At 45.6% G+C, this 14,545-nt stretch overlaps 1 protein-coding gene across 1 annotated transcript in view; it reads left to right on the top strand.

Moving 5' to 3' along the window:
* The first annotated feature begins 158 nt into the window (after positions 1 to 158).
* The window catches only part of LOC148478337 (G protein-coupled receptor 54-like), a 31,137-nt gene continuing 16,750 nt past the window's right edge, over positions 159 to 14,545 (top strand). Inside the window, exon 1 of the mRNA XM_088455592.1 lies at positions 159 to 691. Coding sequence (XP_088311718.1) covers positions 442 to 691 — 250 coding nt within the window. The 5' untranslated portion in view covers positions 159 to 441. The remainder of the gene's footprint in view (positions 692 to 14,545) is intronic.

The following is a 14,545-nucleotide window of genomic DNA, read 5'->3' on the forward strand; positions in this document are numbered from 1 at the left end:
AAGGCAGCCAGTCTCCCCCTTCCCCACTGATTGGTTATTTAGCCTCCGCTGGTGACGTGCTCAGAGTAGAAATTGGGATGGGGGGTTGTTTCCAGGGTAACTGTACACGGGGTCCCTCTCACTGCTCACATTCCACGTGTGACTCTTTCCACTATAAATCGCGGAGAGTCTCCAGTGCTGGCAGGAGCTGCCTGTATACCTGTATGCTGTATAGGATGGGCACAGGGGAGACACGATCAGGCTGCTGCAGGGCACTGGATACAATGTTGCACTAATGTAACTCGCAGGAGACTTATATGGCTGCAATTCTTCACTTGTCGCTGAGCTCTTTGTAAATCTCACTGTACAAGGAAGAAGATACTGTGCCGAATTACAGCGGGAGCAGAAGAGTGAGTTCCTGCAGCCAAGGGGACCCGATCCGGGCGTGTTCTCTACCTGTGGATGGCGCTGGATGAGATGTTGGACTTTTCATGGGAATACGAGAACGGCAGCACCCCGGCGAACTGGAGCCGAAGCAACGATTCGTTGGCGAACCGGACCGAAGCCGGTTCGCCGCCGTTTTTGACCGACGCGTGGCTGGTGCCTCTGTTCTTTGCTCTGATCATGCTGGTGGGGCTGATCGGGAACTCTCTAGTGATCTATGTCATTTCCAAACACAGGCAGATGAGAACGGCCACCAACTTTTACATAGGTAAGTAGGGACATGACGGTGTATTAGAGGTATATTGCGAAATATAAGTTAATGGGCTTATTGTAAGGGATTGGAGGATATGGAGTTAATTTTTTATGAGAGTTGTGTGTGTGTGTGTATATCTCATATCTATCTATCTATCTATCTATCTATCTATCTATCTATCTATCTATCTATCTATCTATCTATCTATCTATCTATCTATCTATCCCATTATCTATCTATCTATCTATCTATCTATCTATCTATCTATCTATCTATCTATCTATCTATCTATCTATCCCATATCTCTATCTCATATCTATCTATCTATCTATCTATCTATCTATCTATCTATCTCATATCTATCTATCTATCTATCTATCTATCTATCTATCTATCCCATATCTCTCTATCTCATCTATCTATCTATCCCATATCTCTATATCTCATCTATCTATCCCATATCTCTCTATCTCATATCTATCTCATCTATCTCTCTATCCCATATCTCTCTATCCCATATCTCTCTATCTCATATCTCTCTCTATCTCATATCTCTCTATCCCATATCTCTCTCTCTCTATCTCATATCTCTCTATCCCATATCTCTCTATCTATCCCACATCTTTCTATCCCATATCTCTCTCATATCTCTCTCTCTCTATCCCATATCTCTCTATCCCATATCTCTCTATCTCATATCTCTCTGTCCCATATCTCTCTATCTCATATCTCTCTATCCCATATCTCTCTATCCCATATCTCTCTATCTCATATCTCTCTATCCCATATCTATCTATCTATCCCATATCTCTCTATCTCATATCTCTATCTATCCCATATCTCTCTCTCTCTCTCTCTCTCTCTCTCTCTCTCTCTCTCTCTCTCTCTCTCTCTCTCTCATCTCTCTATCTATCCCATATCTTTCTCTCATATCTATCTATCTATCCCATATCTCTCTATCCCATATCTCTCTCATATCTCTCTATCTATCCCATATCTCTCTATCCCATATCTCTCTATCACTCTATCCCATATCTCTCTATCTCATATCTCTCTATCTATCCCATATCTCTCTATCTCATCTATCTATCCCATATCTCTCTTTCTCATATCTCTCTATCCCATATCTCTCTCTCTCTCTATCTCATATCTCTCTATCCCATATCTCTCTATCTCATATCTCTCTATCCCATATCTCTCTATCCCATATCTCTCTATCTCATATCTCTCTATCCCATATCTCTCTATCTCATATCTCTCTATCCCATATCTCTCTCTATCTCATATCTATCTATCCCATATCTCTCTATCCCATATCTCTCTATCTCATATCTCTCTATCCCATATCTCTCTATCTCATATCTCTCTATCTCATATCTCTCTATCCAATATCTCTCTCTCTATCTCACATCTCTCTATCCCATATCTCTCTATCTCATTTCTCTATCTATCCCATATCTCTCTATCCCATATCTCTCTCTCTCTCATATCTCTCTATCTATCCCATATCTCTATATCCCATATCTCTCTATCTATTCCATCTCTCTATCCCATATCTATCTATCTATCTATCTATCTATCTATCTATCTATCTATCTATCTATCCCATATCTCTCTATCCCATATCTCTCTATCTCTCTATCCCATATCTCTCTATCTTTCTATCCCATATCTCTCTATCTCATATCTCTCTATCTATCTATCTATCTATCTATCTATCTATCTATCTATCTATCTATCTAGAAACACATTTTTAGCCGAGGAAATTAACAATTATTGTATGATAAAAGGAACTTAGCCTAATCATTTCACCCAACTGTACAGATGTCGAAACCTAGATTGCAAGCTCTACAGTGCAAAATGTAAAATGTAGCTCCAGTTGCAGAATACACCATTAACCAATAATATGAATGAGATTGTCAGGGTTATATTATTGTTACATGTAGTGATTAATGCATACTACAATTCCAGCAGATCTGCCCCCAGCCAGTCCCATGGGTTGGGTACGGGATTCTGGCATTCCGTCCCATGTATAGCTGGATATCTCTGTATTAGATGTGTAACACTGTCACAATGTATCACTTTTACATTATCAGCCACCTTGGGGACCTGTAGAATGTGGGTCACCCCAGAGCAGATGCTGACATTCAGGAAGTAAGCACCCTGTACCCAGGTGAATAGACACTGTCAAGTTACTGACCCATAAAATCTCACACACTACAGCAAAATACCCACAAGCGCCATAAGTATCAATTACACTAAAGAGGATTATGGTCGTAATTTTGTGTTTGGTCCGGTGACTAGCAGAGGCAGGGCCACAGTGCTGGAGCAGGATGTGTCACACTAATTTAGACGGCAGTTAAAAATGGGGATTATGCATGAAATACATTGCAAATATAAAATTTTCGGAAATAGCTCAATATTGTCTTACCCTGCAACCACTGTACCCCCTCCACTGGGGATCGGTATGAATCCCAACGCCGGAATACTGGCACCACTGAAAATCCCGATCGGTTAGTACACTAACTAACCGAACCCTCCCCTCCCTTATCTTCCCTTAGGGGTGCCTATCCCTAGCCTTACCCCCTAGTGCTTAACCCTACTCCCCCTAAGTGCCTAAACCTAACCCTCCCGGGGGGTGCATAACCCTTACCTCCCCTGGGGTGCCTAACCCTAACTCCCCCTTCCCCTAGCCCAGAGGTTCTCAGGACCCCACACAGGTCATGTTTTGCAGGTCACCCAGCAGAAGCACAGGTGTATTCATTACTCATTGACAGATTTTAAAAAATCCACACGTGGAGCTAATTATTTCACTGATTCTGTGAGGAGACCTGGAAAACATGCACTGTTTGGGGTCCTGAGGACCGAGTTGAGAACCTGTGCCCTAGCCTAACCCTCCCAGGGGGGTGCCTAACCCTAAGTCCCCCCCGTGAGACCCTAACCCTCCCCCCATGCGGCTGTCCGCCGCCACCACCCAGCTTACCTTTGTTCGGTAAGCCAGGCGTCAGGCTCCCGCGGTGTAGTGATAATGATAGGCATGGGGATTTCGACACCTATCATTTGTCCCGTCGGGATTGCTCAGTCGGCAAGCCGGCAGGTGGCATTTCAACCGTCGGCTTCCTGACTGCATACCCCCCTCTGTATATGATCTCCCTGCTCGCTTTGTATGTGATCACGCTGCTTCCATTGTCCCCCCATTGCATGTGATCACCTTGTTCCCATGTCCCCCCATTGTATAAGATTCCCTTGTTCCCATGTCCCCCCCATTGTATAAGATTACCTTGTTCCCTTGTCCCCCCATTGTATAAGATCACCTTGTTCCCATGTACCCCCATTGTATAAGATCACCTTGTTCCCATGTACCCCCATTGTATAAGATCACCTTGTTCCCATGTCCCCCCCATTGTATAAGATTACCTTGTTCCCATGTCCCCCCATTGTATAAGATTACCTTGTTCCCATGTCCCCCCCATTGTATAAGATTACCTTGTTCCCATGTCCCCCCATTGTATAAGATCACCTTGTTCCCATGTACCCCCATTGTATAAGATCACCTTGTTCCCATGTACCCCCATTGTATAAGATCACCTTGTTCCCATGTACCCCCATTGTATAAGATCACCTTGTTCCCATGTACCCCCATTGTATAAGATCACCTTGTTCCCGTGTCCCCCCATTGTATAAGATTACCTTGTTCCCGTGTACCCCCATTGTATAAGATTACCTTGTTCCCGTGTCCCCCCATTGTATAAGATTACCTTGTTCCCATGTCCCCCATTGTATAAGATTACCTTGTTCCCATGTCCCCCCATTGTATAAGATTACCTTGTTCCCATGTACCCCCATTGTATAAGATTACCTTGTTCCCATGTCCCCCCCATTGTATAAGATTACCTGGTTCCCATGTCCCCCCATTGTATAAGATCACCTGGTTCCCATGTACCCCCATTGTATAAGATTACCTTGTTCCCATGTCCCCCCATTGTATAAGATCACCTTGTTCCCATGTACTCCCATTGTATAAGATTACCTTGTTCCCATGTCCCCCCATTGTATAAGATCACCTTGTTCCCATGTACCCCCATTGTATAAGATCACCTTGTTCCCATGTACCCCCATTGTGTAAGATTACCTTGTTCCCATGTCCCCCCATTGTATAAGATTACCTTGTTCCCATGTCCCCCCATTGTATAAGATTACCTTGTTCCCATGTCCCCCCCATTGTATAAGATTACCTTGTTCCCATGTCCCCCCATTGTATAAGATCACCTTGTTCCCATGTACCCCCATTGTATAAGATCACCTTGTTCCCATGTACCCCCATTGTATAAGATCACCTTGTTCCTATGTACTCCCATTGTATAAGATCACCTTGTTCCCATGTACCCCCATTGTATAAGATCACCTTGTTCCCATGTACCCCCATTGTATAAGATCACCTTATTCCCATGTACCCCCATTCTATAAGATCACCTTGTTCCCATGTACCCCCATTCTATAAGATCACCTTGTTCCCATGTACCCCCATTGTATAAGATCACCTTGCTCCCATGTCCCCCCATTGTATAAGATTACCTTGTTCCCATGTCCCTCCCATTGTATAAGATCACCTTGTTCCTATGTACCCCCATTGTATAAGATCACCTTGTCCCCATGTACCCCCATTGTATAAGATCACCTTGTTCCTATGTACCCCCATTGTATAAGATCACCTTGTTCCCATGTACCCCCATTGTATAAGATCACCTTGTTCCCATGTACCCCCATTGTATAAGATCACCTTGTTCCCATGTCCCCCCATTGTATAAGATCACCTTGTTCCCATGTACCCCCATTGTATAACATCACCTTGTTCCCATGTACCCCCATTGTATAAGATCACCTTGTTCCTATGTACCCCCATTGTATAAGATCACCTTGTTCCGACTATCCCCCCCACTGTATGTGATCTCTCTGCCTCCCACTCTACACGATCAGAACATCTTGTTTCCATTGGCCCCTCACTGTATATGATCACCTTGCTCCATTGTTCGTTACACTGTATGTGATCACCCTGCTCCCACAGTCTCCTACACTGTATGTGATCACCCTGCTCCCACAGTCCCCTACACTGTATGTGATCACCCTGCTCCCACAGTCCCCTACACTGTATGTGATCACCCTGCTCCCACAGTCCCCTACACTGTATGTGGTCACCTTGCTCTCACTGTCCCCTACACTGTATGTGATCACCTTGCTCCCACAGTCCCCTACACTGTATGTGATCACCCAGCACACACCATTTCTAGCACTGTATGTGATCACCCTGCTCCCACAGTCCCCTTCACTGTATGTGATCACCCTGCTCCCACAGTCCCCTTCACTGTATGTGATCACCCTACACACACCATTCCTAGCAGTGTATGTGATCACCCTGCTCCCACAGTCCCCTACACTGTATGTGATCACCCTGCTCCCACTGTCCCCTCCACTGAATGTGATCACCTTGCTCATTGTTCCTAGCACTGTATGTGATCACCTTATTGTCATTGGTCATCCTGCTTCCACTGCCCCCCCCCCAATGTATGTGATCTCTCTACTCTACTGGCCTTCATACTGTTTGTGATCAACTTTCTCCCACCGTTACTTAGGGGTCTATTTACTAAGCAGTGTTAGGAGACAGAGTGAAAAGTGATAGGAAAGTGATAAGGTGCCTGCCAATCAGCTCCCAACTGTCATTTTTCAAACACAGCCTGTAAGATGACAGTTGGGAGATGGTTGGCTGGTACCTTATCACTTTCTTATCACTTTTCACTCTGTCTCCTAACACCGCTTAGTAACTAGACCCCTTACTGTATGTGATCTCCTTGCTCCCAACCTTCCTTATATTGTATGTGATAACCCTGCTCCCACCGTTTCCTACACCATAGGCGTCTTTATAATGGGTGCAAGGTGTACGGTGCACACAGGCCCCTTGGTCCAGAGGGGCCCTCAACGCACACCCTGCGCCCATAGTTAATAATACTCACCTTTCCGCAGATTCCGATGTGCTGCCGAACCGGTGCTGCAAAGCAGCAAAAAATCACTGGGAAAATGGTGGCAGCAATTTTCCAAGTGACCTATGCATCCGCAGATAAGATGTCCCTGGGGAAAAGGTGCGGGCGCCATTTTCCCGGAGACCCATGCATGCACAGTAGATTCTGACATGAAGCTGGAATGTACTGCGCTCAGGGAGCTGACAGAGAGAAGGGGGCCCAAACAGAGCCTGCACACAGGCCCCCTCCTCTATTACAACGCCCCTGCCCTACACTGTATGTGATCACCCAGCACCCACCGTTAATGATGTTGTAAGTGATCACCCTGCTTCCACTGTTATTTGTATTGTATGTGATCACCAAGGATGTGCAGTCAGGTTAGGCAGGGGAGGCTCTGTACTCTTGAGATTTGATCTAAAAATGATTAGAATAATACAAAGAAGTTATTTATAACTTATAAACATCTTCTTTGTTTATTGTAATAATATTTATAGTTAACACTCACCAGCTTTGTGGAGCTCCCTAGGACTGAATGGAGACGAGACAAGAGACAGCAACAGCTCAGCCTTGCTTCTGTATAGTCAGACACTGCTTGCAGAGCCACACCACGGGCAGTAAGCTGCACAGAGAGAGAGCAAATAGAGGCATGCCTCTGAGTATGGGGGCGTGCCTTGAGCACTGTTGGACACCTTGGTCGTGTCATGTGACCAAGAAGTGCACTGCAGTGTTTAGAGATCAGCAGCAAGAGAAGACACAGTGCTGCAGGTAGGAAAATCAATGGACACTGAAGTTTAGTGTAGTGAGGGGAGAGTTACAATGAGTAAGGGGTGAGACAGGCTCCCAGCACTCAGACCCATCTCCATGTGTGCCTCCCCAGCCATTGACCACACCGCACGTCACTGGCGATCACCCTGCTCCCACCGTTCCTTACACTGTATGTGAACACCCAGCTCATCTCGTACTGTATGTGATCACTTTGCCCCCATTGTCCCCCACTGAGAATGAACACTCTACTCCCACTGCCCCTACCGAATAACTGTTGGAACCCTTCCCCATGTGATGTAGCTTATAGCAGCTGTCTGAATCTTCTCAAAAACACTCGAGTCTTGTGTGGCTTTCGTATACTGTAGGTAAAAAATGTGGGGAAACGTATCAAACAGTATTTCAGTGTTCTGCATACACTATTATACTTTTGTACATACAGGGCCTGATTTACTTACTGTAAATATAAACATACAGTAGATGCAAAAATACATCAAGCAACATTCCGTATACATGTTTTGATTTTTTTGCTTTTCTGGCTCATTCTGAAAAATTAATTTAATAATTCAATCGTCTTTTGAAAAAAAGTTAGAACATTAATTAACCAACAAGTACACAGTAAACACTATTAATAATACAAATGCAATCTCAAAATTATAAACGGTGCAGAAAAATATATATATTCGCCTGTGACCAGGCTCTGCAGGGGGTCGAATATTTTTCCAAAAACGCATCTCATGGTCAATCTCAGCACTGTTTTCCTATCTTATACATTTAACCTGTCTTTTGGCATTCTTTATATGATTATTCATAAAGGTACAAATTGAATGAGTCTGTCCCTGAGGGGCTGCAGCACTAAGGACTCTTGGGCTCTACGGAGAACATTGTATTTCTAAGTGTGCTCTAGTTTAGTTTGTGAATGTTATATTTAAAAAAAAAAAAGCATATGGCTTCCAAAATGATAAAATGTTGGAAGTGGTTTATTAAACAGTTTGGAGGTGATTTAAAGTAGGAAGCAAATGTAGCAACTGAGGTGAATATTTGTACATAGGCAAATTATTCTGCAATCTGCACTACTGTTTAGAGAATGGTAAATGCCTGATCATATATGAAGTTGCACATGTACATTCAGAGTCTGTATAACATTTTCTCATGTAATGCAGTATCGGCATGAAATGAGACGTTTATATAATGTACTACAGGTAATATAGGATATTGTAATTGTCGGGGTTCCGCAGATGGTTGTTGCTCCAGCATAAGAGCCTCAACCACATTGCGCCCCCTGCTGATTATCATGCTTCCCTAATGGCCCCTAGACACTAGATGGTAGTTTGAACGATTTTAGCCGATTCCGATACATCACAACGACAAAACGTTCAAATCGTCAAGTGTGTACGCACTATGCGCGCTCCCGCGGCGTCGTTTGTCTTATCTGCAGATCTTTTGAAGCGTTAGGATCTGAGCGACTTTGACGGGACAAATTGTGATTACACAGACGGTGTAATGGTTAGCATTACTGCCTCACAGCACTGAGGTCGGGAAGCCGGCAGACGAAATCCTGACCACCGGCTTCCCAACTGTCTAATCCCGGCAAGGCACTAATGACAGGCGTCGAAATCCCGACGCCTGTCATTAGACCTACGCCGGGAGCCCGATGCCCGTCATCTCGATCGAAGGTAAGCTGGGGGGGAGGGATAGGGTCTCCCGGGGGGACTTAGGGTCAGGCACCCCCTCGGGAGGGTTAGGTTTAGGCTAGGGGAAGGGGGGTTAGGGTTAGGCACCCCCAGGTGGAGGTTAGGGTTAGGCACCCTCCCTGGAGACTTAGGGTTAGGCTGTGGGGAAGGGGGGGTTAGGCACGGGGGGAGGTTAGGGTTAGGCACCCCCAAGAGAGGTTTAGGGTTAGGGTTGGGGGGGGTTAGGTTAGCGATACCTTAATTGACGATCGGGATTTTCACCCTTGCCGGGCTGCCGCTATGGGGATTTGAACCGCTATGTGGCTGGCGGTATTACATACTGATTCCCTGAGGTCATAGGTTCGATTCCCACTACGGTCCTAACTGTGTGGAGTTTGTATATTCTCACTGTGCTTGCGTGGGTTTCCTCTGGGTGTTCCGGTTTCCTTCCACACTCCAAAAATATACTGGTAGGTTAATTGGCCCCCAACAAAAATTAACCCTAGTGTGTATGTGTATGAGCATGTGGTAGGGAACATAGATTGTAAGCTCCTCTGGGGCAGGGACTGATGTGCATGGTCAAATATATGCTCTGTAAAGCGCGGCGGAATATGTGTGCGCTATATAAATAACTGATAATAAATAAATAATAATAATAATGTTAGACAACTGTGCCAGAGCATCTTCAAAACAGCAGGTCTTGTGGGGGTGCTTTCGGTATGCAGTGGTTAGTACCTACCAGTGACGGATCTTACCCCGGAGCTTCTACCTTCCCACCAGTAAAATCTGCCATTCACAGGGACTGCCTAGTAGTGGGCGTGGCTTCCCATGGGAAGCATACCCTGCCAATCATATTAGACAGGCAGTCCCAGGGGGAGGAGTCTCCACCGCCTGGGACTGCGATAGCGGAGAGCGCTTCTGAAGCCACTCCCCTGCTATGATGGAAGCCTTTCCCAGCTTCTAGGGGCTGCAGCCGACCAGTTTATTTATGAGATCGCGATCCCATGAACGCACACAACTACAGACCCCCCCCCCTCCCCGGCCAGTTAAGTTAGGAGCCGCCGCTGGTACCTACTAAAAGTGGTCCAAGGAAGCACAACCAGTGAACCAGTAACAGGGTCATGGGCACCCAAGGCTCATTTATGCATCTGGGGAGCGAAGGCTAGCTTCCCGGTCCGTTCCCACATCTAATGTAGCACAAACTGCTAAAAAAAGTTATTGCTGGCTATGATAGAAAGGTGTTGTATAATACGCAAAGCATCGCAGCTTCCTGCGTAGCCGCAGACCGGTCAGAGTGCCAGAATGCCTGTGCCACACATAGGGTTCCACTGATGCGATGAGCATCCTCTTACACTGCATATCACGATGCACAAAATAACTGATGTACAGCGCAACACAAGCATTCAACCCATTATGTGCCTAGATTTCCACCAAAGAACATGGACATGCCCAGGAGAACGTTACACGCCAATGTGCCTATTTTTGCTGAGCACTACAAAAATTAGACTTCTTTTTACAAGGTTATTGAAATGATATAAAGGAATGGCCACTGTGCGTATTTAGGTGAACTCCCTCCTGTGCAGAGGGAAAAATGGGCAGGTCAACAAAGCAAAAACAGGTAACAGTCCAAGCGCCAGTGGTGGTGCATTGATTTTACTCCCCTACTTACATATAGTGCTGCACACCCACAGGAAGCTTTGCCAAACCTCCAACAAGGCAAAAGAATATACAAAAGAGTGGGTGGCGCTTAATATACACAGCGAGGAGTGTTCAATATTACTTTATTAAAATGACCATGAATGTTGTAAATATATCCAAAGACAATAACATTAATAAAACTCCCGGGAGTGGGGATGTAGATACGACATATGGTTACAAACAATTGATAATAATGAAAATAAAAACCAACTGAATAAAAAGCAAAAACCCAAAATAAAAATAAAAAGTTCTCAGGTGAATGCAGGCTGATGACATAACAACTAGCATCGGTGCAGACACATGTATCTGTATCTGTAGCTGACAATGTCACGGGGAGCCCAGTGTGATGAAATAGTATCCGATCCCCTTGGATTTGTAAACGCCAATTAGAAGGCAACAAATATAGCAATGAGTAATGGTGGTGATGAATAGCCCAGTGACACTAAACTGCTTCAAGTGTAGGTTAACAAAGCAAGAAGACTCTTGTAGTTTGCACCATGTCATAGCTGGGCGTCTTCTGGCATTTCTAGACGCACTCCAAGCAATGCAACAAAGCAGAGGTGCCCAAACTCCCCCATTACAGTCCAGGTAGTAAGCGTAGGCAAATGCAGGGGGGGTTTCCAGTTGCGTGGAAGTGCTAGGTTCTTCTGCTGCTTCCCCAGACCCCCGGACTTGCTCTAATGCTCTGGATTGGTGCCCACATTAGAAATAAAAGCATTCAGCTCAGGTAGGATGGCACTACTGCTGCATTTAAATGCACAATATAAGGAACGATTGAACGATAACGATGTCGTAATCGTTCAATAGTCGTGTAGTGGATATGCGGCCTTACTGTGATCGATGGTCCTGTATATGCTGGAATTATGACACATAATATGCTTTGTATGACCCAAAACTGGATAAGTGCTAATTATGCCCTGTTCATGGACTGGCCACACTCACTCTATAATCTAGCATTTGGAAACTCTCCTCAAGAAATCCTGCGTTTGTCACTGGTAAGCATATCCATGCTGGAGTCCAGATAGTTAAATTAAATTGACTGAGGAACTAGATAAGTCACCTGTGCTCAAGCATGGATAGCTCTACGATGTGGACTGTAATGGCGGAGTTTGGGAACCTCTGCAATAAAGTTTCGCACCCGCAGAAGTGCCACATGTGATAAATTTCTCCTGATGCTCGTGATTTAAGGGCCTGATTCAGAGCCGGACGCTATTTGCGCTCACTCGGTCAGAAAAAGGGTCCGGCTCTTTGCGGTCTGTTGACGCCTCTATGTCTGAGCAAGCGAACGAAACATGCGCTCACTATTTTGTAAAGACGCCCCCTGGCCGCTCGCATCCTACGTCATCTCCGCTATTTATTAGATTAATCGAGTACATCGAAAGGCATCTGAACTGCTCGCAGTGCATGTGGTAGGTTTATCCTACCGCAATCATGCGAACAGTTCAGGCTAAAAGACAACCAAGTGACGTGGTCGATGACGCTGCTTTGTTAATTATGCACACCCTTAAAACGCCCGTTTTGACCGTTTGGAACGCCTGCGTTCGGATCACCACTCCCTGTTTTCAAGCACCTTCCCCCGGTTACCACCCACAAACGCCTCATCCTGTCACTCAAATTAGCAGGCACTCGCTATTTTGCGAGCGCTCGATTTCCGACCCCAGTGACTGGTTGGCGCATGCGCATTACAACCCATACGCATGCGCAGTTGTGCGAACATCGCTCGAGCGAACGAGCGGCCCTGAATCAGGCCCTCAGTTCCAAATGAGTCCAAAAAAATGACTTTTACCCTTTTGCACAGGTTTTCCCCTCTGCTGCTTGTAGTTTGCGTCTGCTGAGATCAGAGCATACGGGGCACGCACACCAGAACGCATACATATGTAGACTTGCAGTCTCGCCTGGAAAGGTAGAATGGGGCGGGTAACCATAAGAAGAGCACAGTAAGGGCGTGTTCACATAAGCGTGCTATGCAGGGCCGGATTAAGGTCTGTGGATCCCCTGGGCAATAAACATGTGGGGGCCTCTATTAAATATGGACGATATAGTAGTGCCCCCTGTAGTCTGGCACCAGATGTAGTGCCAACAGTAGTAGTGCCCCAGTAGCAATGCCCCAGCTGTAGTGCCCCCAGAAGTAGTGCCCCCTGTAGCAATGCCACCAGATGTAGTGACCCTTGTAGCAGTGCCCCAGATGTAGTGCCCCCATATGTAGTGCCCCAGAAGCAATGCCTCCAGATGTAGTGCCCCCAGGAGCAATGCCTCCAGAAGTAGTGCCCCCTGTATCAATGCCCCCAGATGTAGTGACCCTCGTAGCAGTGCCCCCAGTAGCAATGCCCCCAGATGTAGTGCCCCCAGTAGCAATGCGTGGCCATGCCTCCTTAGAAATTTTTTCAAAGAATCCTATTTTTGCGCTGAGGAGGGGAGGCTGTGAGCCCCTCAGCCCGTCGCAAATCCAGGGGGAGGGAGCGCGATCAGTGTGATCTCTCCCCGCCACAGGCAAAGGAGAGGAGACTGCTGCTGCTGTTCAGCGGCAGCAGTCTCCCACGCTTTTATGTGCTGGGCTGCTGACAGGTAAGAGGGAGGGGGCGGCGTCAGACCCGGGCCCCCGCCAAGCCCCTCCAACAAACATGGGCCCAGGTAATTAGTACCTGCCCCCCCCCCCTCTCTCTGTGCCCCTGGCCACATCAGATTGGCTGATTGCACATTGACCATTTGACTTCTCCAGATGATACTGCTTAATTCATTAGGGTTGTGACTTTATTATACAAAGCCGCAGCCGTCTATTCGCATTGCTTTATTCACCTCTCCATGGGCACTACTTTGGAAAAGGAGGCTAAACAATAGATGTGGGGATGTTTGTATGTTACATAATTACATTTCTCATATTATTACTTATTACTAAATATAGAAGTAGGTGCGCATGACTCACTGTTATATCTCTAAACAAGGGAAGAATATGAGCAGCTCAATAATAGGATCTGCAATAATAGTAGGATCTGTACCTACTCAAAATGAAACAAATAACACACAATTGGTGCACTATGTTCAGCAGGGATGAGTCAGTACTAATTGAACTTCGTGATCGCTGGCATTTGACTATTGTTTAGTTTAACATTTATTATTGTCTATTAGATCTGTTACGTCATTCTAACGATTATTAATACTGACTCCTCCCTGCTGTACAGTGTATAACTTTCCAATTGTGTGTTTTTGTCACATATATTAATAACTAACACTATTCTCTCTTGTGTACATGACACTCTATTAGGTACTTGTGTACTTTACGGACTCATTGCAGAGAAAACCCAAGTGTCCTACACTCATTATTATTATCCATCATGGTAATGTCTAAATCCCCTTCACAGAGAGGACCCTGACATCATCAGCCAGTGTCCAGCGTCATTCCCAGTGTCCAGCGTCATTCCCTACCAACCAAGTGGGCATAGAGGGGGATTATATAACCTTGTGGCGAGCGCAGAACTTTCTTCTTTAGGTGGGGACAACTTTCGGTACTTGTGAACGTAAAGTACACAAGTACCATTTAAAAAACATTAATTGGGTTCTCCCTGCAATGAGTCTGTAAAGTACACAATTACCCATTATTACATTATTATGCTGTGTACAAACAAAGTAATGCTACTTCTGCATTTAGCATTGGCAAGCCGTGTCTCTATGCTATCATGGGGCATAAGCATACACACCTATATGACTGACGTACGCCATACTTG

Source organism: Taudactylus pleione, unplaced genomic scaffold, assembly GCF_031769625.1.
Source record: "Taudactylus pleione unplaced genomic scaffold, aTauple2 ptg000662l, whole genome shotgun sequence".
In the NCBI taxonomy this organism is placed as follows: Eukaryota; Metazoa; Chordata; class Amphibia; order Anura; family Myobatrachidae; genus Taudactylus; species Taudactylus pleione.